Source organism: Euleptes europaea, chromosome 6, assembly GCF_029931775.1.
Source record: "Euleptes europaea isolate rEulEur1 chromosome 6, rEulEur1.hap1, whole genome shotgun sequence".
NCBI lineage: Eukaryota > Metazoa > Chordata > Lepidosauria > Squamata > Sphaerodactylidae > Euleptes > Euleptes europaea.
In genome coordinates, this window is record NC_079317.1 from 100,646,454 (window position 1) to 100,674,050 (window position 27,597).

General features: G+C 44.9%; 1 protein-coding gene across 2 annotated transcripts in view; it reads left to right on the top strand.

The window, feature by feature from the left end:
* The first annotated feature begins 329 nt into the window (after window positions 1-329).
* Window positions 330-27,597, top strand: part of SYT7 (synaptotagmin 7) — a 79,965-nt gene continuing 52,697 nt past the window's right edge. The window contains exons 1-2 of one of the 2 annotated variants that reach the window (XM_056850978.1): window positions 330-534; window positions 8,398-8,763. In XM_056850978.1, coding sequence (XP_056706956.1) covers window positions 425-534; window positions 8,398-8,763 — 476 coding nt within the window. In that variant the 5' untranslated portion in view covers window positions 330-424. Of the gene's footprint in view, window positions 535-8,333; window positions 8,764-26,168; window positions 26,292-27,597 lie in introns of those variants that run through there. The other variant, XM_056850979.1, reaches the window with a different exon arrangement.

Below are 27,597 nucleotides of genomic sequence, written 5' to 3' on the forward strand. Positions count from 1 at the left end.
TTTCCCCCGTCACCTGCACAGTGCCTCTCCTAACGGTCTTATCCATTGTTCAACCCTTCGTTGTCTATGGAATAAAATAACTTTGGCTGCCATCATAACCTCACAACCAAGCCAGAGCTGCCTGCTGTCTTTGCCTGGGACGAAGGCTATCCTTGGCCCTTTCTTTTGCAGTGCTGATGTCTCTCTTTCTCTCTGTCTGTCTGTCTGTCCCTTGTCTGTCCGTCTCTCTCTTTCTCTCTCTTTTCTCTTTTCCTCCCTTTGTGTGACCTCCTTCTCGCTGCCATCTGCCTCCACTTTTCCTTTTCTGGCATGCCCCAGTGGCTCATTGCTATCAGGTGCAAAGCTGGCTGCCTCGGCCACATCAGGGTTGGCAGGGGAGCGAGAAGGACGGCATGGGGAGAGGCAGCAGCTCCGAGAGGACGGCATGAAGAGCAGCGTGTCTGCCCAGAGCGAGCCCAGCATTGGGAAGGCGGGGAGAGGCCGATGGCAAACGGTGCAGAGCCACCTAGCATCAGGGAAACTCAGCCTATCCAAGTGAGTGAGAGTGCATCACGGGCCTGGCCCTGTCTCCTGGCCCAGTATTGCAGCTAGGAGCATGAAACAAAAACAACAGCCCTGCTCCCATCTTTGTGCTGAGTCAGATGAACACAGGAATGCAAAAGCCATGGATTTGACAACCTCATGGAGAGGACAGCTATGTGTCCCATCAGTGATCAATGAGAAAAGTTCAGTTGTGCAAGAGCATAATCAGAGAGCTGCATTTCCCACTCCCCCACATACACAACATTATCTGAGAATAATCCTGACAGTGTGCAAATAAATAAATAAAATAGGTTTACACCATCTGAAATGATTCCTGGGTGCAAGAGGTTAGAGCCCCATTCCAGTGTCATAGCTTAGTCTCCAAATGACCATGTTCCTGGCGCTGCTCAGCTAACCGTTCCACTCCTCTTCCCAGCCAGCAGCAATAAAATAAATATTTCCCAGCAAAGTACTTTTCCCCCAGTGATATCCTTTGGAGCTGTAACAGAAATGATCAGCTTAAAGATTAGTCCCAAATTTATGGGTTACAGATTATTTCAAAGCAACTTTGTGGGGAGGGCTAGGTGTGATTCCTCCATTTCTGCTATAGATTTGTACAATGAAAATAGGAGGACAAGTAAGTAATGATAATGGTAAAATAGTAGTTAACTGGTCCTAACAAAAAGGAATTATGCTACTGTTTCTGCAAAATAATATTTATTAGTTATAAGGCATGTGCAATGTTGAAAGAGAACAAGCCTTGCCTGCATGTTAATCTACAAAAAAAAAAAAAAAAAAATGGAAAGGGGCACATAAAGAAGGAGAAGAGGGAGGGGAGAAAGAGCAGAGAAGAAAGGTTCTGACTCAGTTTTTCTGGTAACTTTTAAGTACATTGCTCATAGGCACATCAGAGCTGGCCTCTGTATTGGATCTAGTTGGGCTGCCCCGCTGAGTATTCCATCTTCAGCAGTGAACACAAAACTAGATGCTATGCAGCAGACATACTGAGTAACCACGCTTCAGAGTACACACACGCTCCAGGGAAATTCTGGAATCCTTCAGAAGTGTGAGTTTAGAATGTGATTCATGCCATCCCCCCCAGCCCCCGCGTTTTTGGGTAGTCACAGCAGCTTGCAATGTCCTGAGCAGTATGATTCAACAATTGTTCCCTAGGATGCCTGTTCACTGACATCTCCCATTAGGTTTTCTAACTCCATTTTGAGTCCAGCTCTCACTTTTGACTCAAACGATTCTAATGTAGCTTCTTAAAACTGCACTGGATTAAGCAAATGGTAGTCGTCCTTCTACTGTTTGCCCCATTCTTGAAGCCTTCCTGCTGAAGTCTCCTTCTGGGTCACATTTTTGGCCATATGAAAAAAGTCTGATGACCTGCAATGTAGCTCTCATTTAAGACCCTCTTTCATGACAAACCCTTTTGCAACAAAAATGAAAACAAATAGAGCTCCTTGTGATCTGGGCATATACAAACCCTGGGGGAATGTCTGAGGATTTATCACATGCCCCGTATAGGTGGCACACTTAGGGTTGCCAACTGCCAGGTAGTAGCAGGAGATCTCCTGCTAATTCAACTGATCTCCAGCCGATAGAGATCAGATCACCTGGAGAAAAATGGCTGCTTTGGCCATTGAACTCTATGGCATTGAAGCCCCTCCCCTCCCCAAACCTTCCTCAAGTTCTGCCCCAAAAATCTCCCGCCGGTGGCGAAGAGGGACCTGGCAACCCTAGGCACACTTGCAGCTCAAGTAAACAGACTGCACCCTTTTAATCAGTAGTCTCAGTATGAATATTACCCAATATTCCTAAGCACCATTGCAGACGTTTTCTGTAAGGACTTTTTAAAGCAGTATACTTGTGCATTAAACAGTTCAAACTGCTATATTATCTTGTTATTCAGTGAATGATAATTATAGTTTTGTTTTGGAGCTCGCACTGGCTTTTTTAAACATGTGAAATGGCAGAAAACATGGCTATGATACAAGGAAAATTATTGATGTTGTATTGACTGTTTTTGCTTAAAAATTCTGTTAGAATTTTGCCACTATAAACAGGATTTTTATAAGCTCAAGCTGTAACACTCTGATCCAAGAAAGCAATAGGCAAACTGGGAGAGAACTGCACAGGAAGCAAGCACAGTACTTGCTGTTTCTGCCACAGCAGCGCCCGCTGCTAGAGGCAAACCACGATTCAGTTGTAAACAGGGGTGGTCTTAGTGATTCTGGGGCCCTGGGCAAATGTCCATGATGGGATTCCAGAATCACCACTGCCACCACCCCTGCTGCCTCCTCCTCTTGAGTCAAGCAAGGAGCGGCCCTCGCCCTGTGGAAGGTGGGTAGGAGCCACTGCTGCCCCTGGAAGCTGCTGCTTGAGCCCCACACGGAGTAGGCACAAGCAGTGGCAGAAGTCTGCTCAAGTGAGAGAGCAGGGCTGTGGGAAGTCTACCCTCTTCCCAAGCATGAGACCTGGGGTGGCCGCCCCTATTGCCCACTGGCTAAGGCCGCACCTGGGTGTAAAAGTAGCTTGTCTTTTAGGCAGAGAGTGCGGTTTTGGTGAAAACAGCAAGCAATGTGCATGTGCTGTTCACTTTTGAGTATGTGAACCATGTGTTTGGATCACGGCTAGACAATATTCATGTGTTTATGGACTTATATTTCTGTGGCAATTTTACTGGTCCAATTAGTAAAACCCATGTACTGCTAGATAACCAGTAAAATTTAGAGTTTTTGTTTTTTGCTATTAACACAACTCACCAGGCTCCAAGAATTACCTGCCAGATTCCACACTGACTCCACCTATGATCCACCAGATTCCACATTTCCTGGACTAAATTTGATTCTACCCTGGCCCCATCGTCTGAGTGGGCTGAGAGGAAAGTGCTTCAAATAGTACAGGACTGCAAAGTAAGGCAGACAATGAGAGATGCTTTAACTGCCTCATCCATGCAGTTCTTTTTGCACACACAAAATTACCTTTCCCCCCCCTCCTTTATACAAGAAAGGGGAAGAGATGTGAATAAATACATGTGGCTGCCCCAATACCTCTAGTTTGACTAAGATCCTGTGTCAAATCAATGATCCTTAAACTCGTATCAATGCCCCATTTTCAGGAAGTACTTTCTTTTACAGCCCTGAAATCTATTTGCAATAATAACGGTAATGACCATAAGGGCTGTTTTACCAATTGTTATGTGAAATGAACATTTCAGTTGCAACAATGCCTTAGATCCCATGAACCACGCCACTTCCTCACCTCCCCCTTCCTGCTGCAGCCCAAAATGTCCCCTGAAGTGCTGCTTCTGGGGGGACGGGAACCCCAGGAACAACATGAGGGCAGACTCAGAGGATTGCCATTGGAAGGGGGAATTTGCAAAAATTTCTCTTCCCCATTCAATTAGCAGAAATCCTCTGTGAGAACCAACACAATGTCTTTAAATGTAGCCTTTTGGAGTGACTCACATACTACAGCATCTAACGTGCTCACCAAAGATTTCTCCCAAACTCTAAAACTAACATTCAGTCTGAAACTTACCATCAGCTGCCACTCCACTGCCTTCCTCACCCGGTGTACACAAATGATTGTCCCAGAGAATGTGTAAGACGATTGGGAGTGGCAGCATCTGTTAAGAATATCCACATTAATTCTGGCTGTGAAATCAACTCTAGACTAACCCTAGACACTTTGAAGCATTTACTAATTTAATAAAGCTTTGTGTTGAGTAAACTGATCTGTAATGTATCCGTCATATTGAAAATTCTTGTGACCGGGTTGTTCGTGTATTTGGCATGTGTGTTTCTTTCGTGGAGAGCTACTTTGCTTTGTCTGTCTGGCTGAGAGAGCTCTTCTGTTTGCTTGCACAATGGCCTTGTGATAGAAACTACAACTGGGATAAGGGACCAGCAGATACCAGAGAGCCAGGTATGGCTGGTACAGTCCTTTCAACACTGGGACTACTTCCCACACAGCAAATACCCTTGATAGAAATGTATACATTCTGCTGGCTTCAGGCCTAGAGGAGCCAATTTTAGTTTCCTGAGACTGAGAGGCTGAAAATTGGACTAATTTAGGATTTGATAGAATGAAATGAGGTCACAGCAGGTAGAGGAGGCAGTGGCTGGGAAAGACCCATTTCTGCTTCAGGCCTGACTCCCAGTGGGTTGGGCTTAGAAACTCGGTACATATCCAAGCAGACTCATTGGTATTAGATGTACACAGAAGTATCAACATAATTTTCCTAGTCAGGAAAAGGGAGATGGATCTCTTTGCTTACACAGATTTTCACAATCCCTGCCTCTTGCCCTTTATCTTTATCTTTATCTTTCTCTCTCTCTCTCTCTCTCTCTCTCTCTCTCTCTCTCTCTCTCTCTCTCTCTCTCTCTCTCTCTCTCTCTTCCTCCCAATTTTCTCACCATAATACACAACGACACAACTTTGCTGCTGCATCCGTGGCATCAGCTTTTTTGCTGCTTTTGGTGGAGGCGGGCACTTGCTCTGCCTCCATTCACAGCTGCAGCAAATGAGAGATGCTAGAATCTCCTGTCAAGAGCTCCTGGTTCCCATGCTTCCTTAGGTCTGTTTGGTAACCAGATCTGGATTATTTTTTAAATGATGATAAAACTGCCTGTGAGCATTTTGTGACTACCAGCCCCATCTGGCTGCTCTCGAGTGACTGCTGCCATCAAAAGCTCAAGCCTGAAAGAGCAGCAGAGTTTGGACACAAGCAGAGATGGTGAACAATAAGACTTGTGGGCGACGACCTGACTGTGCACCTCTGTCCTGTCTCATGTTCATTTGTCTGATCAGTGATTGCCCATCTCTGTGTGATACCTAACCATGTCCCTCAGGGATGCCAAATATGTTAATCACTGTATGACTCCAATACCTTCCATATCTCTATTCCATGCATATGCTTTGTCATGGATTTACCTCCATGACCCCTTCTTGCACAGTTCTCCTCCCTAAATATAGCTTTGCTTTTAACTACAGGTTGGGCTGTTCATAAAGGGAGGAGGGTTCGAGAGAACAAGTTCCACTGAATAGAAGAAACAAATTCAAACAAGTTCTGCAAATCAATAAAATGTCTGCAAATTTGCACTCAAAAATTTTAAACTTGACACCTGTGTTTCTGTAAAATTTAGAATTTGGGGCAAGAACTGAAAAGTATCATAAGTAAAAGGCAATAGGGTTTGATGGGTATGAGAAGGTAGTTGGAGATCATAAGGGGGAACAGATGGCTGTGCATGGGACAGAAGCTAATAATGCCTGTGAGATTTTAAATGTAATTACACAAACATATGAGCTAACTGCTCCATTCTAACTGCATGAAGGCTGATCAGGAACCTAAATCCTGTGCCACTTGACAGATTACACCTGGAGTTTTACAAGTGCAGTCTGGGAAAAGATGAACAGCCCTGGCTATGGGTGCCCTTTTTTTTGCCACTACCTGCATGCTTCCTTCCATGTGTGTCCATGGCCATGTCTGGTCCTTTCATGTCTTTGGCTGAATGGCTGTTCACATTTGACATTGTTTTTCTGAAATGTGTTCAGCCACCTGCTCTGTCTGGTTAGCTGTGGGGCTCTATCGTGTCTTTTGACAGCTATCTGTATCTTTGTATTGTCTTTCTAGCTTTATGTCCTGTCCTGTACTTCACAGGTGACAGGTCTTACCTAACAAAGAAGTCTCTCATGTGTTCTACTGTGTGGTCACCTTACATCTCCCCCTCCCAACACAGCTCTTGTCCTTTCGACCAAGAAGCTACCTACTTATTCTGTGCAAATGCATATACTAGAACCCCAATACTGGGTGGTGGTTTGGGTGTTTTCTGTTTTAGAAAAGCTACTTTGGAAGGAGTGATTGATTACGGAACAGTGACAGGAAAAGGGGGCACATAGCTGTTTAAGTGTTTGCCATTTCCCTGCTCCAGGTTGCCTTCCCAGGAGTCTTTCTCCCACACCTGTGAAGCTTCATGTCCCCTCTTCCCTTGTCACTTTTGAGCCCTTACAAAGTGGCTTTTATAAACAAAGCAAATGATACTGAGGTACTAATACTTGCATTAGTTACCCCCTTCCATTTTTAGGTGTACACCTAAGATTTTTATAAACATTCATCATTCATGTCCACTTGTCACCAGCTGTATGTGTCTGCAGTTCCAAGTGGAATATACTCTCCATGGGGAGCTCAGACTTGTCTCTGTGTAATGTATGAAATGACCCTAAGAATCAAATTCTATGTTTGTTAGTGACAAAGAGTTTCATCTCTTTGAAATCTTCAAGGCAGTGGTAGCAGATGGTGAGGATGCCACCTACTAAGACCTTTTGCTGGCCGTGGACCGTAATACATACTATTAATATTGTTGAACCTACTAAGACCTGAAAATATAAATCTTGACTCAGGAGCTCCTGTATATTCCACCAGTCTTGAGAGGATGGAGGACAGCTTGAGTCTAGATTTTCCTTATTCATATGGGTTGCTGTGCTGTTTCAAAAAGCAGAACTAGATGTGACAGCAATTGTAAAGTCAGGAGATAATTTGAAGCAGAGATGTGAAGGCTCAGAGTCATTGGGGAATCTTTCCTGTGCCCACCATTTCACACACACACTTTAATGCACACAGAGAACCTTTTCCCCGGCCTCTTGTTCCCAGGCTGCATCAACACATGTTTGGACATTGCATTCTCCTGGCACCACAGCAGTCATCTGCAAGTGGATTTTACTCTGTGGGCAAGGCAGGCCAGATGTAAATTGTTGCTATAGTGTATTAAGAGCGCAATATCAAAGGATGTGTGGATGCAGCCCCTGGTTGTGATCCAAGACTGGAATCAAACCCAGGTAGGAGAAAAATGGCCCGGGGAGATGAGTTGCAAGCAGAAAAGGGGTGAGTGGAGGATCAGCACACACCCACTCTTTCCACTTTTCTTTGTGAGAAATTAAGCATGTGTTACAGATCTTTGGTAGTAACCGCCATTTGAAGGCATAGACTTTCCATCTTCAGATCTTATTTTTCATTCAAGCAGGTTGCTGAACTTTCACTGAAGATGTCCTTGTGTGGATAGCAACCAGGAACTTTATTGAGAAATCATTCCTTTCTGGCCTATTCAGTGGCCTCAGTAGAGGGGGTGCTCCTCTTCTATGGGCAGGTTTCTCTACCTTTAATGGCTTCATGAAGGATGGAGATGCAGCAACAGACATGCAGCAGCATTTCTGTTGTGGCTCTGGCTATTAAAGGGACACAAAATACGGGGAAAATGTTTGGAATAATTGTGTGCCTCTGGAGGACAACACGACCTGAATTCCCAATGACGGTTCTGAAAAAATAATCGAGCCCTGGAACGTGCCACCAGCTTGGCCATTGGTGTCCGTGAAATCATTCCCAGGCACATGAGAGTCCCTAATTTCATGGCCACTTCTGGGAGGTGTGCTGAACCAGCCAATGGGGAAAGTGCTTGTTGGACGTGCTGCTTGTCACTGGCAGCAGCACAGGCACCAAGGGATTTCCCTGCCCAACGCAGCCTAATTAGTTCTGAAATTAGGGCTATCGTGCTGAGTGTCTTTACGAGTTAAGGGGAAGGAAGAGGAGAAGTCATTTCACAGGCAATCTCAAGCTGAGCCCCAAGGTTTGGAGTTTATCTCTGGGAAAAGGAAGGTCGGCGAGATGGCCACAGGGCTGGGGCCCAATTCTGCGAGAGAAGTAGGCGAGGGGCCACAACCCCAAAGGACAACGCGCTGCTTCCAAAGGTGTCTGGCAGAGAGAGTGCTGTGCTGGGGCATCTTCTCTCTAATTCTCTGCTTTTCCTTCCTCCAATTTTGCCCCTTCACCTTCTTCTCCTTTTTCTCCTTCCCCTCATCCTTCACCTCCCTAAGTTTTGAGGATACTACCATGTCCACAGCCACTACCCTTGAGTATATCCCCACCTCAGCAGGAGACCCGAAATGTCAGCGCCCGCGCACCCTGATGCGCCAGCAGAGTCTCCAGCAGCCACTCAGCCAGCACCAGAAACCTGACCACGGCCAGCCCACCACCAGCCAGAGCCTGGGTCAGCTACAATCCCACAGCGGCTCCTCCACCAGCGGCAACCCTCGGGGCTGTCGGACTGGGCAGTCACGGCAAGGGATCCCTGCTGGTGCCAAGCACAGGACAGCTGGTGGACGCAGCCGCTCCAACCCCGGGAGCTGGGACCATGTGGTGGGGCAGATTCGGAACCGAGGCTTGGATATGAAGTCTTTCCTGTAAGTTTCTTTTCTCTTTTTCTCTCTGTGTGTCTCAGACTTGCTTATGATTCTGCTTCCTCCCTGTTTGTTTGGTTCCAGCGAATTCTCAGTAGTTGGCACCAAAGTTAGCAATGCTGTAAGCTCCAGCTGCAGAACAGCTAACTCTTCTTATTTATTTTTTGCCATCAAGTTGCAGCTGACTTATGGCCACCCTGTAGGGTTTTCAAGGCACAAAACCCAGCTAAACAAAAAAAATTAGCACTTTGCCTACCTGTTTCAGGTTTCTTGAACCCAGAAGAGATCTTTTTTTACCTTATTGCACTTACTGGCTAGTTTCAGACCCAGACTCAAATCTTGTAACACTAAATTCTGAGGAGAAGACCTGAAGACTTTTTGCTCTCTTTCCTTCCTTCCTTGGAATTATTCTGACCACTTTTTTTATTTTGTTCCTCAGCTTCGTAATAACATTTAGTAGATTCCCCAAATGCAGCATTTGTTTTCTCATATATTTAACATCCCTGAATCATTATCCTATGGGGGAAAAAAATCTTTATTAAATATGTGTCCTTTCTTGATTTTCAGTTCTGTTTCACCTTGGCACCCTGCCCTCTTAGTTTGGGACACACTGTAATCTAAATTTGAAGCCTTAGGCTATGACAGATCCAATCTCCTGTTTAAAGGCTGGACAGAGTGACCTTCCGATTTGTTCTTGCTTGCTGTGCTGACGCTAAGGAGCATAGGTTTTTGTATTAGACAAGTAATAGTGGGTATGGGAGATCACATCAAATCCATATGTTTGTGGAAATGCAAATAAGAGATCCATGGCTAATCTGAAAGCTTGAGAGCTAAGGAGGGATTTGCACCTGATTCAAATCCATCTTCCAACCTAGCAGTCTAGCCCTAATTTTGCCTCTGTGGGGGAGAAAGCAGCATGGTAGATTTACAGTGCATTCCTGAGAGGAATGCCTGCACCGGCCATAGAAGGCAGCGCACCTGTGCTGCCTCCAAAGGAGGTTTCAGCCCTGCTGAAACCTCCTTGTGCCGTTAAAAATCTGTGCAACCCTTCATAGGGTTGCACGGGAGATACGCCACCAAAAAGATGGCATATCTCGCCAAAAAAGTGGGGTGTTCCTGGCCTAAAAGGGCTTTGGAGGCCACCTAAAGGTGGCTCCTCCCCCAGCCCGGAGCCGGAAGGCCCCGGGAACGCCTCCCAGGATGCTGGCGTGGGCTTTGACAGCGGTGGGACGCCGGCGGAAGGCCCCATCGACATCCTGGAGCGGCGCTGCCATGGCATTGACCAGCAACCGGCGTCCGGGCCTTCCTGCTGGCTTCCAGGCCATTTAAGCTGGCTTAAGTTGCCTGGACGCTGGCACAGGGCCCCCAAACGCCGGCGCCGCGCCTTCCTGGCCTCCTAAGAGCTTTCACCCTTACAGTTCAGGAATGCACTGTTCTTTTTGGTTAACAGTGAGGTTTCTGTACATCGCTGCAAGGCTGACAAACCCTCCTAGAAAGAGATGATTCTTCCGTGCCCCTCCACAAACAGGTGTTTGGTCTTCTTCTCCATGACATCCATGCCTATCAGCCCTTCAGATCCACCGGGATGCGATATAGAAAGGCAGCTTTGTCAGAGCAGTTTGAAATGTGTGGTTTTTAATCTGTTTTAAATACTTTCCCTGTTGATAACAGCTTCTAAATTTCAAGCACCAAGGGCTAATCTGAAGCCTTCGCTGTCATCTTATCTAGGAATGTGACTGTTACTTATTTTCTGCAGTGGGAGGGGACACTGCTGTGCCTTCTTTTGCCTTAATTACTACTTTTTCCAGTGTACTGACTGAGGGAGACCATGTTCAGAGCTGGGAAGAACAGTTTATTGGGCTAGATACCTTTCATAGGACTCAATATATGGTTAGAGAGGAAAATTCCTAGCTCAAATGCACTGGTGGTTAATGTTTTTTCTTCATGTGTATCTGTTTATTACATAAGAGACTTAAGAGCTACATTCGTCCATAGCCAAATTCAAAAACAAAAACTGTGTAATATCTTTTATTAAACAAACCAAAACAACACAACATAGTATGCAAGCTTTGGCATTCTCAAGAACTCTTCATCAGGATGGATGTTTAAAAAAAGGAGGTAAATTGCTACTATTACACATGTTACCATCAGTGATATTCCACGAGAACTAATCTGAGGTTTGTGTTATATTAGTTTGTGACAGGAGCATGACACAAACCTCAGATAGTTACTCTCCCATTGTAATTCTTGTGATCCTGGGCACAGCTAAAATGGAGGGCATAGCTCAGGGGCAGGGAACCTTTTTTCCGCCGAGGGCCATTTTGATATTTATAACATCGTTCGCGGCCATATAAAATTATCAAAAACTAGCCAACCAAGCCCTAAGCAGGCAGCTGCCCCAGATGACCCCCCCTCCGCACGGGCAAGCAGGCAGGCATCCAACCTGTGGCGCACTTGCACCCCTGGTGGCACAGGATAGTCTGTTGCACCAGCCAGGCGTAGTCATCCAGCCACACGCTGGAGTTGCTCCTACTCTGCATGGTCGGGGCCGGATTCTACAGCCGGCTCCTGCTACCTCTGCCTGCAGGGGTAAAATGAGGACACACTGGCTAAGAACCCCCCCCCGCGCGCATGCGCGCATTCTGGCCCTGCCCCCTTTAACCCCTCCATTGTCACCACTTCCGCCCCCAGCCCTCTTGTAGTACAGAGGGAATACATTCCTCCACGGCCCAGGTGGGAAAGGGTTAACACAGTTTCTTGGGCGGTCCTAGCAGCTCCATAGCTAATGACTCTTCTGCAAGGGGGGGGGGAAGGTTCCTTTTCTCGGAAAAAGAAACTCACGTCCGCCTTGAATAGAGGCTATTCCTGTCCGCAGGAGGGGGTGGATCACCAGTCTTAGATTTTTCTGAGCTAGAGATCTGCCAGGACCCACAAAGGGCCAGACCAAATGATTTTGTGGGCCTTAAATGGCCCCCAGGTCTGACGTTCCCCACCCCTGGCATAGCTAGATGATACATACCTAACAGAGAGCCACTGTGACTCAAGAGTTGTGCATATGCTTTGCATGTAGAAGGTTCCAGGTTCCCATCATCACCTTCAGTTAAACAGATTTTGCAAAAGGCTTTTCTCAACCTGAGACCCTGGAGAGCTGCTGTTAATCTTAGTAAGCAATACTGGGCTCAGGGGTTGATGTAACTTACATTTGTTACTGGTGTACAGTCTCTGTTAGAGTGCTCAAAGTACAAGATGGGAAGTTCCACTTTGGCCACTTTCTTACCATTACTCTATACCAGCTCATAAGCTGCTTACCTCTGCCCCTAACTGGGCTGAATGAACAAATTATCTGACTCAGTATAAGGCAGAGTAATCAGTTCATGTTCCTAAAGGTGATATACTAAAAAAAATATTGGTCAAAAGCTTAGCTAGTAGTTTCAAGAGTCCTTTATTATGACAGAGCATAGAGCATCCAGCTGAGATACAACCCAGCTCTAACCATACGACAAAGCAGCCAAGGGCAAAATTAAAAATAGGACAAGAGCAAGGGAGTTCTGCCTCCCTGGGACCAAACTAGACCCTCGTTTGGTTGGCTAGAGGAATCAAATCTGCAAAAAGGAATCTGGACTTGCTCCCTTGGGTGCATAAATTGCAGACCCTTTTAATGTTTACTAATGACCTACCAAGGGAGGACTTTGGGAAGCCAAACCCAGACTATCACTTGAAACAAAACTTCTAAGTGCCTTTGCAGTTGTGAGCTCACTGGGGCAACAGAAGCAGAATGTGCCCTGAAACAGCAGATAGAGGATTCTGCTATGGGAAATCAGATGAATGGGTTACTGTTTAAGAGTCAGTAGATGATTGCCTGGCTCACGAAAAGAGTACTGCAGAGTTTATGAGATTTATTGTCATGAATGGCTGGTATTAGAGAATTCCATATATAAAAGGGGCTTATCGATGTAGCTAAAACAGTGATCTCTGATACAAATTAGGACAATAAAGCAAAGAAACGATTTGAGTTGCATGAAATCATAGTTGCACAGGAAATCAGAATATTAATTTAAAAACTAAGGAAAAACTTTATGTGACAACTCCCTTATAGCAGGTGGTGCTAGAACTTATACCAAACCAGCAGAAAGAGCTTGTCTAGTGGTAGATGAGCACAGGTCTCTCCTAAGAATCATAGTCATCTAAGTTGTTCATCCGTGTGATGTAAATATTAAGAAACCATTCAAAATAAACCCTGAGTTATGGGGATGGTATATGCTTTGGATAGACCATCATACAAGGAAAAGCTGAATGTATTTAGCCCAGTGAATAGACAAGTAAGGAGAGAGAGCAACTATGTCATAGTTGTAGGAAAAACCTTTGTAAAACATTGGGAGAAATAGTTGTAGCAGAAGCTGAACAACAGAACACAAGCTGTTTAAGTAGGTTGTAGAATCTTGCTTCATAAAGGTTTTAGAGAACAGCAGGACCTAGAGGTAGCCCTTCCAACTCATTTTCCATAACTGCATCTAATATGTGCATCAGTGCACTCTTTATGTAACAGATACTGCATTTGTTCTTCCTTCTTTTTCCTGGGTAGTGGCCCATACTCTGAGTGAACCCGGTCTTTGGCCTCTAGAACACATCTTTTTGAGAAAAGGTTGGTCCTAGAAGGTATTTCTCCCTCCCTTTCCTCCCTAGGCCAGATTTTTCTCTGTGTCAGGGGGGAAAAAGAAGGGAGAAGATTTGCTCCCCAGATTGACCTGGAAATAGAAAGCCTACTTTTGATTGCTGCTTGATCTCCAATAGTGGGTTACAACATTTAATTAATTTGTGGTTTTGTAAAGTGTTCTGAGATCTTCAGCTGAAAGATGCAAATGGTAATTATTTATCAATGCTCTGATGATCATGTAATTGTGCTGCAGATTTGGCAATTTTCCCTCTGGGTGGCTTTTGCTCATGTCCAGATTCTAACTGATCTCTGCATTTGCAGACAGGAAAGAAATGTTCCACCAGGTCACACTGGCTAGTTAATGAAGGTGCTTTCCCCCACTCCTGTCTTGGAAACATATGCTCTCAGGTAGGGTTGCCAACCTCCAGGTGGTGGCTGGAGATCTCCTGCTATTTCAACTGATTTCCAGCCGATAGAGTTCACCTGGAGAAAATGGCCACTTTGGTAATTGGATTCTATAGCATTGAAGTCCCTCTCGTCTCCAAACCCCACCTTTCTCAGGCTCTGCCCCCAAAATCTCCAGGTATTTCCCAACCCAGAGCTGGCAACCCTACTCTCTGGTAAGATTACTTGCTTAGGTCATCTGGATTTCTTTGCTTTGTTTGCACCATTATGGAAGGTACCTTTTGTGACCTGGATTATGTGGGTTGATCTGTGAGGAGAGTGGTGTGTAGATAGTCCTGCCTTTTGGGCAGGATGTTAGACTACTAGATGAATTTTCAGTTCCTTCCAGTTTGATCCAGAATTTAAAAAATTCTATTCTACTGCTTTTCTGTTATTCTGAGCAGTCATCTTCCTTCCTGTCCAGTCATATCAGCACCATAGTATGCACCCTGGTCTAAAACAGAAAGATGTTCATGTTCAGCTTCATAGACCTCTCTCTTCATTTGCACATTTTCTGATTTATAAAGGAATTTCATTTGATCTCCAGAGTATTATGGGCCTCTCCATTTGCACAACATCATTTGCTTGTTCTTGCCTTAATTGGCTGAAAAAGTACCCACAAAAAGAGAACAAACTGATCAGCTCAATTATTCTTCTTTTTTTAGAAGTTACTGCCTTTTAGTACCATCTCTCCCCCAACCTAAAAGAAAACACCAACCCATTAACTTTGAATTTTGTAAATCTTGTTTACCTCATGCTCTTCTCCTTCTATTTTAATTCAAATGCATTTATTAGCCTCCCAGGGCTTGTGGGAGATGGCAGTAACAAGGCTGTGTCATCCTTTCAGAGTTAGGTAGGGGACTCTGAAGAAAATGTCCACACTCATGCTCCCCCTTTACTTAAAAATTTAAAATGTTACAAGAAAAGGGGGGAATGCAGAATAAAGACAAGCAACTAATTCATAGGATCTGTTTAGGGTTGCCAGCCTCCAGGTGATGCCTGGAGATCTCCCAGAATGACAATTGATCTCCAGACTACAGAGATTAGTTTCCCTATAGACAATGGCTGCTTTGGAGGGTGGACTCTATGACATGATACTAGGGTTGCCAACCTCCAGGTAGTAGCTGGAGATCTCCTGCTATTACAACTCATCTCCAGCCGATAGAGATCAGTTCCCCTGGAGAAAATGGCCACTTTGGCTATTGGACCGTATGGCATTGAAGCCCCTCCCCTCCCCAAACCCCACCCTCCTCAGGCTCCACCCCAAACACCTCCCGCCGGTGGCGAAGAGGGACCTGGCAACCCTACATTATACCTTGCTCTGGTCACTTTCCTCCCCAAACCCCAAACTTCCCAGGCTCCACCACCAAATCTCCAGGAATTTCCCAATCCAGAGTTGCCAACTATTATACTATTCCAGCTCTAGAAGTGGTGTACCAGTTACAAAATCAATGACGGGTAACAATCAGTTTCTTCTATGTAAACAGTAGGAACAGTTCCTAATGGGTTCATCAGCATGAATAGAATAGAATTATAGAGTTGGAAAGGACCACCAGGGTCATCAAGTCCAACCCCCTGCACAATGCAGGAAATTCACAACAACCTCCCCCCACCACACCCCCAGTGACCCCTACTCCATGCCCAGAAGATGGCCAAGATGCCCTCCCTCTCATCATCTGCTTAATACTTTTGAATACTTTTGGAATCCCTAAATGTCACAAACAAGAGCCAAGTAGCTAAAAAGTGTTCTGGTTTCTCAAGGAGACTCTTATGTCAGTTTTTTCCCCATACCAACTGGATTCCTTGTCAGTATCTTAAGCTTCCCAGTAAGATGCATTCATTGCCTTCATTTCAATGAGCAAAAAAATTACACAGGATCACTTGAAGAAACCAAAGTAATATAACCTATATAATAACTTAATATAATTATTATATTATTGTTTTGTACCTCAACCCCAATAATATCCCAGATCTAAAATAATATTAGGGACCGGAAAGGATTGGTCTTGTCATAAAACCATACCAAATGTGAAAATATGTACTCTTTTGGCTGCACTCTTTCTATTGCTAGCCAGAGATGTGATGCGGTTTAGAGGGTTTTTAAGTATCATCAGGCCAGTGCCTTAAAAATTAATCCTTTTGAGACAGAATCACAGCTTTTTAACAACAAGTAGTGCAAGGGTCAAACTAAACCTGATGTAGGAGATCTGTGATTAGCAGCTAAGATGGGGGGTGTCTCTGTCTGTCTGGCTGTCCCTTGCTGGGGAATTAGGTGTTTAACTACTTCTTTATCCTTCCCCCAATTAAAATCTTACAACCACCACCTTGAAGCTGCAGTCAGCTGCATGGGGGCTCCAACATGAATCCCCACATCCTGTACACTTTGACTCTCAGTGTCACAACTCTTGCATGGAAGATGCATTGAAGCTGAGTGCAGATATTGGTATTATTTTTTGGAAGTGGTCATTAAGCAGTTCACCCCCAAAAGCCCTCTGTTCTGAGTGCATCACACCCATCCCCTAGGATGCAGCTGTGGGTTGATGCCACCATGTGAATTTTACTCTTGTCCTTGTAGAACAGAAGGCAGAAATGACAGCATGGTAGCTGGCAGCAAACCGTGCTTACAGAACAGTGTTTCAGCTATTTATAGCATATGTTTTCTTGGTCTCTGCAGCTTTTGCTGAGGTCAGTGAAGTGATCTGTGAACAACTGTAGAGCTTTATTTTGAAGCCAAGGAATACAGACCTAGTGAGGGGTTTGCAAAGTTTCTTAGTTGCACAGGTCACTGTTGCATTCTTCTTCGTATTCGTATAGTACAGTCCTCATACCATTAGCTCAAAATTCAGATGAGTGATCAAATTTTGAAAGCCTCCTTCACCTCTCTCCAAGAAAATATTGCATATAAGAAAGAAGGGTTCTAGCCTTGCCTTCTCCCTCTACATGCTAGTTTTCTTCATGCAGGGAATTTTTCATGAGAAGAATTGCAGGATGAGTCACCCCACCCTTGCAAGATGAAGTGATGCAATTACATGTGGTATTTCTAAATGCGAACTCATTCAAGACGAGTGCTTCTGTCTGGGGTGTATGTGTGATATCTTTGAACCTCTTAACCTGGATAGCCCCAGGCTAGCCTGATCTCGTCAGGTCTCAGAAGCTAAAAAGGGTTGGCCTTGGTTAGTATTTGGATGGGCAATCTCCAAGGAACACCAGGATCACGATGCGGAGGCAGGCAGTGGCAAACCACCTCCTAATGTCTCTTGCCTTGAAAACCCTACAGGGTCACCATAAGTCAGCTGCAACTTGATGGCACAAAAAAGGGGGCAGGGAAGCAGAATGTTACCACACAAGACTGCAAAACCATTCAACCTGAACACACATGATGAGCGTCTACTGAAGTTCTCATCTCTTTGATGCCTATGCATTCCATTGTGCTCCTTTGAGGTTTCACAAACTAGGGGTCTGCATTTTATAACACTCTGGAAAAAGATTTCTACTGAAATTGACAGTATTGAAAAGTGGCCCTCTTCAGTGGCCCCAGCATCAGTGGGAAAGCCTCTTTTAGTTTCCTAAAACTGTTTTCACTTATTCTCCAGCAATAGAGTATTCATAAAACCTGCCTGGACATTAGATGCTTTTTGGAGGTGCTTCTGTTTGACATAACTATCTACCTGGGCGAAAATATTATGGGAGGATGAGGATAGCTAACGTGGACGCTGACTAGCCTGAGCCTGTTCTTGTGCACCACAGAACTAGTTTTGAATACAAGAGGTGTTGGCTCAATTCGTGATAGCCATATCGTGATTTGTGATGGAATTGGGCAACCTAGACCAGACCCTACGCTGGAACAGGGTCCTGTGAACTTCAACACTGCTTTGTTCAGATTGCAATACATGGAAAACAAAGATTATATACCAGGTTGTATCATGCTAGCATTATTGCACGATGAATATTTTTTTAAAGCGACATGTTCTTATTTTCAAAGACAGTAGCAGACTTCAGTTCCAAGTGTGAAACTGCATGCTCAGCCCGTCTGAAAAATTAGGACAAATTTTTACCTAAGCAAAACTAATCCAAACACTCAGTTTCACTTGCATGTCTTCACCTTGCTTTCTGCCTACTGTAGCAGAATTGTACTTGACCTATCCAGAAATGTCAAAGAATACTCTAGGTGTCAAAGAGACTGACTCTATTGTGCTGGAGATTATTTGAAAAACCAGATAGACACTCTTGACTATTTCATCCTGTTCATAGCTCATAGTACATGAGGTTTTTTTTTTGTTCTTGTTATAACAAACAACAGAACAATATATTATAGAGTGTAGTGATATTTATTTATATTACACCCCCTGTCATGAAACCTCATGGCAGAATGTTCCCTTTATCTATGCAACTGCTCTGGGAGTTAGTGAGTGACCCTCAATATGCAATAAGTTCCATGTCTGAGCATGAATTTTGACCTGGTTCCTCAGTACAACCCAACCCAATGCAATACTGAACCCTGACTGATCCTTCAGTGGTATCAGAAATGTGCTTTGCAATGTTACGACAGTGTCATACTAAGCAGGTCAACCCAGAATCCTGCTCAGGTGTATTCAGTGGGGATTACCGGTAGGATAATGTTCTCAGGATGCACTGAAAATGAATTTGGGTTTGAAAGTATGAAGGAAAAAGGTTTCTTCTCTTATAACTGCTGCCATTCAGGGCCGTCTTAACACACAGGCACGCTGGGCAGTTGCCCAGGGGGCCCATGAAGATAGGGGCCCCATGCTAATCTATGTATGTTGCGACTTGCTGTCAATGAATAAATAAATACTACACTAAACTTTAAATATTTGTTATTGGAAAATTCCTATTTATCATGTGTTTTACTAAAGATAATGAACAATATTAATGTTAATTTGGGTTTGGATAAATAATAAACACTGAAGTATAATGTAAGAAAGGACTTGTTCATTGTGGAAGTACCAGTAAATATATCTTTAATTTTATCAATCATTACATTTTTATTCCTGTGAGTGGTTGTAAGGTTGGGGGCCCCAGTGCGCGGCTTTGCCTGGGGGCTTATAATGCTGTTAAGACGGCCCTGCTGCCATGCTTTGGGAGAAACAGCTACAAAGATAGAAGACTAAGTCAGAATATTAACCCCAAGGAGGGGGTGGAACCAGGTCACAGCCAAGGATTGGTGCCTGGTAGCTTGCCAACTTCCAGGTACTAGCTGGAGATCTCCTGTTATTACAACTGATCTCCAGCCAATAGAGATCTGTTCACCTGGAGAAAATGGCTGCTTTGGCAATTGGACTCTATGGCATTGAAGTCCCTCCCCAAACCTTGTCCTCCTCAGGCTCCATCCCCAAAATCTCCAGGTTTTTCGGACTCAGCGCTGGCAACCCTAGTGCCTGGTGGACAGTTGATAGTCATAATCATTCAGATAATTCACAGTGGGTAGCCGTGTTAGTCTGTCTGCAGTAGTAGAAAAGGGCAAGAGTCCAGTAGCACCTTAAAGACTAACAAAAAATATTTTCTGGTAGGGTATGAGCTTTCGTGAGCCACAGCTGAAGAAGTGAGCTGTGGCTCACGAAAGCTCATACCCTACCAGAAAATATTTTTGTTAGTCTTTAAGGTGCTACTGGACTCTTGCCCTTTTCTATAATCATTCAGAGTAGTCATCATCATTCTAAAAGCTGGCACACAAATTACAATTACCACAGAAATACTGTTGATGGCTCCCATCCACACAGTAAGCAGAGAATTTGCCACAAAAGCACTGGTTTTATTAACAACCCTCAAAGATCATATAATGTGTGCTGTGCCACTAATAAACCTATTCCTGTGGTTTTATTACTGAGTAGCTTAATCTGAACTGCAAAAAACCTATGGGCCCTTACTTGGGAGAAAGTCCCAGTAAAATGAGCAACACTTGCTTCCAAATACACCTGTGCGTTGTAGGGAGTTGATCTATTTAGTACACCTTTTTTTTTTTAGTTAACTGATTGCTATTTTTGAAAACAGAAAGAAAAGAGATAAGGGGATTATATTAAAGGAGACATAGTCAGAAGCCTAAAAGCAGACTGCTTTAGCACACTGGCTCATCTGAACAGCTTTTTCAGAAGAAGAAATTTTATATTCTAGCAAAGTCAGCAAATCTTTGGATACTTAAATCTGGTGACTGGAACTGTGAACGGGCAAGACAAAACTTTCTACAAACTTGAAAAGGGCCCCAGGAATCTAAAAAAATACAATGGGGAGTTTTAAAAAGCCAAAAACAATAAAAGGAGTGCCTTTAGCTTTAAGCAAAAAATTCCCTCAGTAACAGTGGCTAGGCGACCACAGATTCCAGGCTTAGTTCTGCCAGTAAAAGGCTGGGGGAGAGGGCAGGGGCTTTTCCAGGCCTATTTTGGCCTTTGAGTAGGGTTGCCAAGTCCCCGCTTGGCTCCAGCGGAAGGTTTTTTGGGTGGAGCTGAGGCAGGGATCGCGTGTACCCGGCCGTGCTGTCGTGATTGCATAGCACTGCATCGCAATGGTCCTTTTACCGGAAGTAATGCAATTGCATCGGCGCAACCACATGTGCACACGATCCCCGCTTCCAAGCCGGGCACTGGATGGGTGGGCAATTGCCCACCAGTCTAAGTGACCTGCCAACCCTACCTTTGAGGGAGGACTTGCTGGGGCCGGACCTGGCTAGGGTTTCCAGTTCCAGGTTGAGAAATTCCTGGAAATTTTGTGGTGAAGTCTGAGGAGGGCATGGTTTGGGGTGGGGGGGAAGAGGCCTCAGCAGGGTATAATGCCATAGAGGCCACCCTCCAAAGCAGCCATTTTCTCCAGGGGGACAGATCTCTGTTGTCTGAAGTTGTAATTCCAGGGGATCTCCAGGTCCCACCTGGAGGTTGGCAACCCTGCATGTCAAGCATATAGAAGGGCATGTCAAGCATATAGAAGGGCAAGGTCTGCTGGGCAAAACCCAACATGGCTTCTGTAAGGGTAGGTCCTGTCTCACTAACCTATTAGAGTTTTTTGAAAGCATCAGTAAGCATGTGGACAGGAATGAGCCTGTGGAGATTGTGTATTTGGATTTCCAAAAAGCTTTTGACAAAGTCCCCCACCAAAGACTGCTAAGCAAACTTCATAGTCATGGGATAAGAGGACAAGTCCTCTTATGGATTGAGAGCTGGCTGAAAAATAGGAAGCAGCGAGTAGGAATCAATGGTCAGTTCTCACAATGGCGGGATGTGAGCAGTGGGGTGCTTCAGGGATCTGTGTTGGGACCGATGCTTTTCAACCTGTTCATCAATGACCTGGGGTTGGGGTTAAACAGTGAAGTAGCCAAGTTTGCAGATGACACCAAATTATTTAGGGTGGTTAAAACAATATGGACTGTGAAGAGCTCCAGAAGGATCTCTGCATACTGGAAGAATGGTCATTAAAATGGCAAATGAGATTCAATGTGAGTAAGTGTAAAGTGATGCATATTGGGGTAAAAAATCCCAGCTTCGCATATACACTGATGGGATCTGTGCTGGCAGCGACAGACCAAGAAAGGGATCTTGGGGTGGTAGTGGATAGCTCAATGAAGATGTCAACCCAGTGTGCGGCTGCTGTAAAAAAGGCAAATTTTATGCTGGCCATAATTAGACGAGGAATTGAGAATAAAACTGCTGATATCAAACTGCCCTTGTACAAATCTATGGTGAGACCACACTTGGAATACTGTGTACAGTTCTGGTCACCACACCTAAAAAAGGATATTACAGAGCTTGAGAAGGTGCAGAAAAGAGCAACCAAAATGATTAGGGGACTAGAGCAACTGTCCTATGGGGAGCGGTTAAGACGCTTAGGGCTGATTAGCTTGGAAAGAAGGCGGCTGAGGGGAGACATGATAGAGGTCTATAAAATTATGCATAATTTGGAGAGAGTGGACACCTCTCCCATAATATTAGAACACGGGGTCATCTGCTAAAGCTGGAGGGCGAGAGATACAAAACAGATAAAAGGAAGTATTTTTTCACACATTGCATAGTTAAATTGTGGAACTCCCTGCCCCAGGATGTGGTGATGGCTGCCAGCTTGGAGGGCTTTAAGAGGGGAGTGGACATATTCATGGAGGAGAGGGGTATTCATGGCTATTAGTTAGAATGGATACTGGTCATGCTGCATACCTATTCTCTCTAGTATCAGAGGAGCATGCCTATTATTTTGGGTGCGGTGGAACACAGGCAGGATGGTGCTGCTGCAGTCGTCTTGTTTGTGGCTTCCTAGGGGCACCTTGTTGGCCACTGTGTGAACAGACTGCTGGACTTGATGGGCCTTGGTCTGATCCAGCAGGGCCTTTCTTATGTTCTTATGCATGACTTGACTAGGCTTGCTGCTGCTCAACAGCAGCCACCCTATGAAAGCCAGTGTGGTGTAGGGGTTAGAGCTTCAGAGCAGAGTCTGAGAGACCCAGGTTTGAATCCCCATTTTGCTGTGGAATCCCACTGGGTGATTATGGACCTATCACATACTTTCAGCCTAACCTACCTCACAGGGTTGTTGTGTGGATGAGGAGACTAATGTAAGCTGATTGATCCCCACTGTGGAGAAAGACTGTAGTTTTCCAAGGTAGAGGCTGCAGAGGGGGAGGGGATGGAAAATTTAAGACAGGGGGCAGATAAAGGTCAGGTGGCTATTGGGTGGGAAGGAGATAGAGTTGCCAACTCCAGGTTGGAAAATTCCAGGAGATTTGAGGGGTGGAGCCTGGGGAAGGTGGGGTTTGAGGAAGGGAAGGACCTCAGAAGGGTATAATGCCATAGAGTCCATCCTCCAAAGCAACCATTTCCTCCAGGGGAACTAGTGTTGCCAACCTCCAGGTGAATTACAACTGACCTTCAGATGACAGAGATCAGTTCCCGTGGAGAAAATGGTTGCTTTGGAGGGTGGACTCTATGGCATTATACCTTCCCCAAACCTCACCATCTCAATGCTCCACCCCCATCTCCAGGAATCTCCCAGCCTGGAGCTGGCAACCCTAAGGTGGACTGATCTCTGTAGTTGGTAGATCCATCATGATTCCAGGAGAGCCATGGCCCCCACTGCTGCTGTGGCTGGGGGAATGATGGGGGGCAGAAAGAGACAGTGAGGTGGAGGGGGAGCAAAAAGAGAGAGAAAGATTGATGGGGTGGGGGACAGAAAGGGACAGGAGTGGAATAGAGAGAGAAAGAAAAGGGATGGCAGGAGGGAGAAAGGGTGAGAGGCTGAAAGAAGTAGGGGGAGAGGGCAGGAAGCAAAGGGGAGGGGAATGGAGAGCTGCTCCGGCAAGTTTATTGCAGGTCCCCCACTTGCACTTAATTAACATTAAAAGTACAGTAAAGTAAAGCAGTGTATCATACATAAGTAGACTGACAATATATTAACATTTATTTATTTATTTACTTATTTATGTGGAAAGTTTATATATCATCTCTCCAGAGATCTTACATCAAAATGTCTTACAACAAAAACAGTAAAACAAGGCAATTAACAACAAACCATTCAAAACAAGCCAAAGTCATTAAAAACAGCATAAACATACATTGAGCAGCCTAAAATGATATTGATTAAACAGACTTCAAAACTTGAAACAGGTGTTCCAAAGGCGAGGTGGCACCACTGAAAAAGCCCCAGCTCTCGTTGCTGCCCACCTCTGCAGGTGGGGGCACAGAGACCGGGGATTGAAAAGATCTTAACTGGTGGGCTGGGAAATATGGGAGGAGGCCGTCCTTCAAGTGCCCTGGGTCCAAGCCATTTAGAGCCTTAAATGTAAGAACCAGCACTGAATTGTACCTGGATGCAATATTGCAAATAAAGGGGGGGGGGGGGGAGACATCAAATGAATCAGTAAGAAGCACCATACAAGTAAGGTTTACAGAGACAACCCCCCCTTAACTTTTGTTACACCTTTCAAGCCAAGCAATCTAAGCCTAAGCAGCTGAACAGCTCTTAAGCACAGCTTCTGCTTTCCAACATTAAAAAAAATGTCAGTCATGGATTAATTCCCTGAATATCGGAGCTCCCACAGGATCCCTCTGCTAACAGAGCAGGCTCACCAAACAAGCCTCAGATAGGTTTAGTCTTTGCCCAAGGCCAAACTGTAAACCAGCAGCAACATTTGAGCCAGAACACAGCAAGCTTCAGTCCCGCAAAGGAAAGACAAAAGGGGGTGGTAATGCTGCCTGCTAGATCCGTTTGGTTGCAGTCTGCTGTTTGGACCTGCCTCGGTTCCTGCCAGGAACCTGCCAGGAACCTCCCTCTCAGTTGTGTGCTTATCTGATCTTCCATACATGCAGCTCAATAGCTTCAAATCTAATTACAGAGCTTCTCGAGCACCTATTCCAGTCCGTTGAGTGCACTGACCCATTCTGAATTCAACGATGTGAAAGGTTTTACAAGGTGCGATCAGTAGCGGTGCGTGGATGTCAGAGAGTGGGCACATCACATCTCACTGGGAAAGGCACCACACTTGAACCAGGGTCATGGCACTGTTTCTCCGTTGCACTACGCTCAGCCACCTAGGGCATGTAGCGCAGCTGTCTGCTCCCAAAGGCCAAGGAGCTTTCTTGCTCAGCACTAAAAAGTGCTCAAGTCCTCAGTAGAGGTGAGCTTTAAAAGAGGAGCTGACACACGTTTATAAAATCTGTTCCTCAAAGTGACCGCCTGTGCCTAGTAGGTGGGATTTCACAGTGCTATAACATAACTTAATGGCTTATTAAATTCATCCAGATGCTTCACTTTGTTTCACCCACTACATATCAGAATGAGAAAATACGGAAATCTATTAAATGGTCCCTGAACTGATTCATAACTAAACATAAATTAATTCCCCATACACATGAATGCTCCATATTCAAGTCTAATCCACTTTCAAATCCAGCATTAGATAAATGCTCAGCCCATTTAGCTTGCTGTTTACAATAAAGAATGTAAGCACCATTCAATGTATATCTAGATGCCAAATAAAAAAAAACCTTGTCCCTAGTATAGGGGTCCCCAGACTTTTAAGCCGGTGAGCACCTTTGGAGTTCTGACTCAGGATGGTGGGTGTAGCCACAAAATGGCTTCCACGTGAGGTGGAGCCAGCCACAAAAGGTCAGGGAGTGAGGTCGTATATAACTCTAATAGTAACTCTTCAACATTTCAGGCAGAAGCTTTGTTGAATAGGATGTCCTTTAAAATGAACATATTTTTTAATTGCATATACATAGCTTACCTTCAGTCACACAGTGAAGATTTGGGTTGCCAGCTCTGGGTTGAGAAATACCTGGAGATTTGGGGGGTGGTACCTGAGGAGGGCAGAATTTGGGGAGGGGAAGGACCACAGACCATAGACAAAGTCCAACGCTGCCATTTTCTCCAGGGGAACTGATCTTGGTCATCTGGAAATGAACTGTAATAGTGGGAGATCTCCAGGTGCCATCTGGAGGATGGCAACCCTAATGCAGGTCCTTGTGCTGTGGTGGCAGCTGCCACCAAAGCAACTTCTTAAAAATCTGCACAGTCGATCTCCAGTGGCCAATCAGAAGACCTGCTGGCAAAAGCCCTGCATGGCCTCACCCACTTTCTAAAAACACTTGGGAGGCACTGGGGAAAGTGTTACTGGGCACCATGGCACTCATGAGCGCCACTTTGGGGGTCCTTGCCCTAGTGGTTTGTATTGTTTTGCATTGTTTGCTTAGGGCCACATTGATCAGTATCAATCACTCTTAACCAGTTGTTGTCCGTAACCTACAATCCCAACCTCTTCTATGTCCAGCAGTAACTTTGCTCGCCCTTGTTCCTTGTATATCCGGATTACTGGCTGGCTGTAGTCCATGATATCACTGATTAGTGAGAAGAGGAGGTATCCAGGGAATCCATAGTGTCTGGATTAGATTAACCAATAATAACTGTGTGTTTTGAAGTTCAGATACATGTGGGGCATGCCTCTGGAGACAGATCAAGTTTTATTTTATGCAAAAGGAGTTCACAGTCTTACTTCTCCAGGATGTTTGCCCATTTAAACATTCCATGAGCACCGTCTTATGCAGCTCTCAAACACGGTATCCTTGCAGACCATCTATTCTTTGTTCTCCCTGGCTTCTGAATCTTGCCCAGGAAGCCTAAGCATCTGATGTGTGTTTTGTATGGTTGAAATATATTCAAATCTCTTTGCATTGCAGCTCTGCAGTAATGTTTTCTTGCCAGTTTAATTTCTTAAGCTTTGTTTTCTTTTCTCTTTCCTGTCTGTCTGTCTTCTTTATCTGCAACCTGCTCACTGAACTTGGGGCCTCATCGTTCCCCTGGTTGGAACACCTATGGACAGGGAAGGCCGTATGGTGGTGTTGTCCCTTGTACTGGGGCTCTCAGAACAGGACGACTTTGCCAATATACCTGATCTACAATCCGCCGGCAACCAGCAGAACCAGAACTCTCAGGGGGACAAGAGGTATGAGTAGGAGACAGGGGTTTCAGTGGCAGCAAACAGCAACAGGAAAGAAAGCCTCACGGGGAGGCTTACATCATGGCCCTTGTGCAAGAGAAGCCCCACTGTTGGTCCTGGTGACACATCTAAGCGGGTCTCACAACATTTCCCCCTCCTGCTCAGTACCTCATTCCATCTCTGACAGCCAGGTCCCTCTTGAAGAGAGGCATTGGAATTTCTTTCCTGTGCATGCTATGCTGGGAACACATGCTTCTTTAAATCCTTCCCTTTGTACCTCTCTTCAGATCCGTCTTATTCCATGAGCCCTCCCAGTCTCAATAATAGGTATATGTGGAATGGGTATGCCTTATGAGAAGCATTTCCTGTAGGGAGGGGATCAGTTTTCTGTGTTGAGAATGGTCTCTCTGACCAGATCCGCTATTGGCAATGCTATCTATAAGGAGTAAGTGGAACCTCCAAATAAAAGACAGTGTTGTTTTCTGTGGAAACGTTCCACAAAGTTTCAGAAAGCCTGAATCAATGTACACAGTCATTTTTCAAAAGAAAGCACTATTCAATCAGCACCAATTGTTATCTCTGTGGTCCTGAAAAAGGGCATGAATTCAATTGAGAAGTAATTGTCTGCCGAATTGCCTTTTGGAAAACGTGGTCTCTTATGGTCACACATATAAAATCAGATTGGAATTTCCTGATCTTGCAAATGAAATTAAACGTCATGGGAACAGGGAATTTTCAATCACAGTGCGGAGGATAAAGCTTCACAGCAGTTCCATAACTCAAATGCCTCACCCCACCATGTCTCTTCCATAGATATGGTAGTGACCGAGGACTTCCAGATTACCCCAGAGGCAGATGGCATAAACTATGGAGCAGTGAGAAAGCATACTCAGAGTGTGTCAGCATTGGTCCTAAACCCATTCCCATCAGTATACTCACTTTGCTGAAGTGCACCATGATAACCAAGGTCTTCAATTTCACATTAAGAAGATTCATAATCACAAGGAGGTCATAGGTGACTCAAGCCACATGTCTATGGCAAATTCTTCTACTGAAGATGCAAATAGCAATATCGTCTCTGCCTGTTCTGAGCTACACAGAGTACATTGTTATTAATTGCAAGATGCTTTCTGTGGAGCAATAATAGAGTCTCATTCCCAGCTTCCCCTATCCTGTATGCTCCCTTACTTGGCTAATAGGATCTAACAGGGTCATGTTGTGTGATTCAGAAAATAGGCAATGGGAGGGGAACTTCCTGGGTAGAGGCAGAGGCTTCAAATAGTTCCACGTGTATGTTAAATTCTACCTTTAG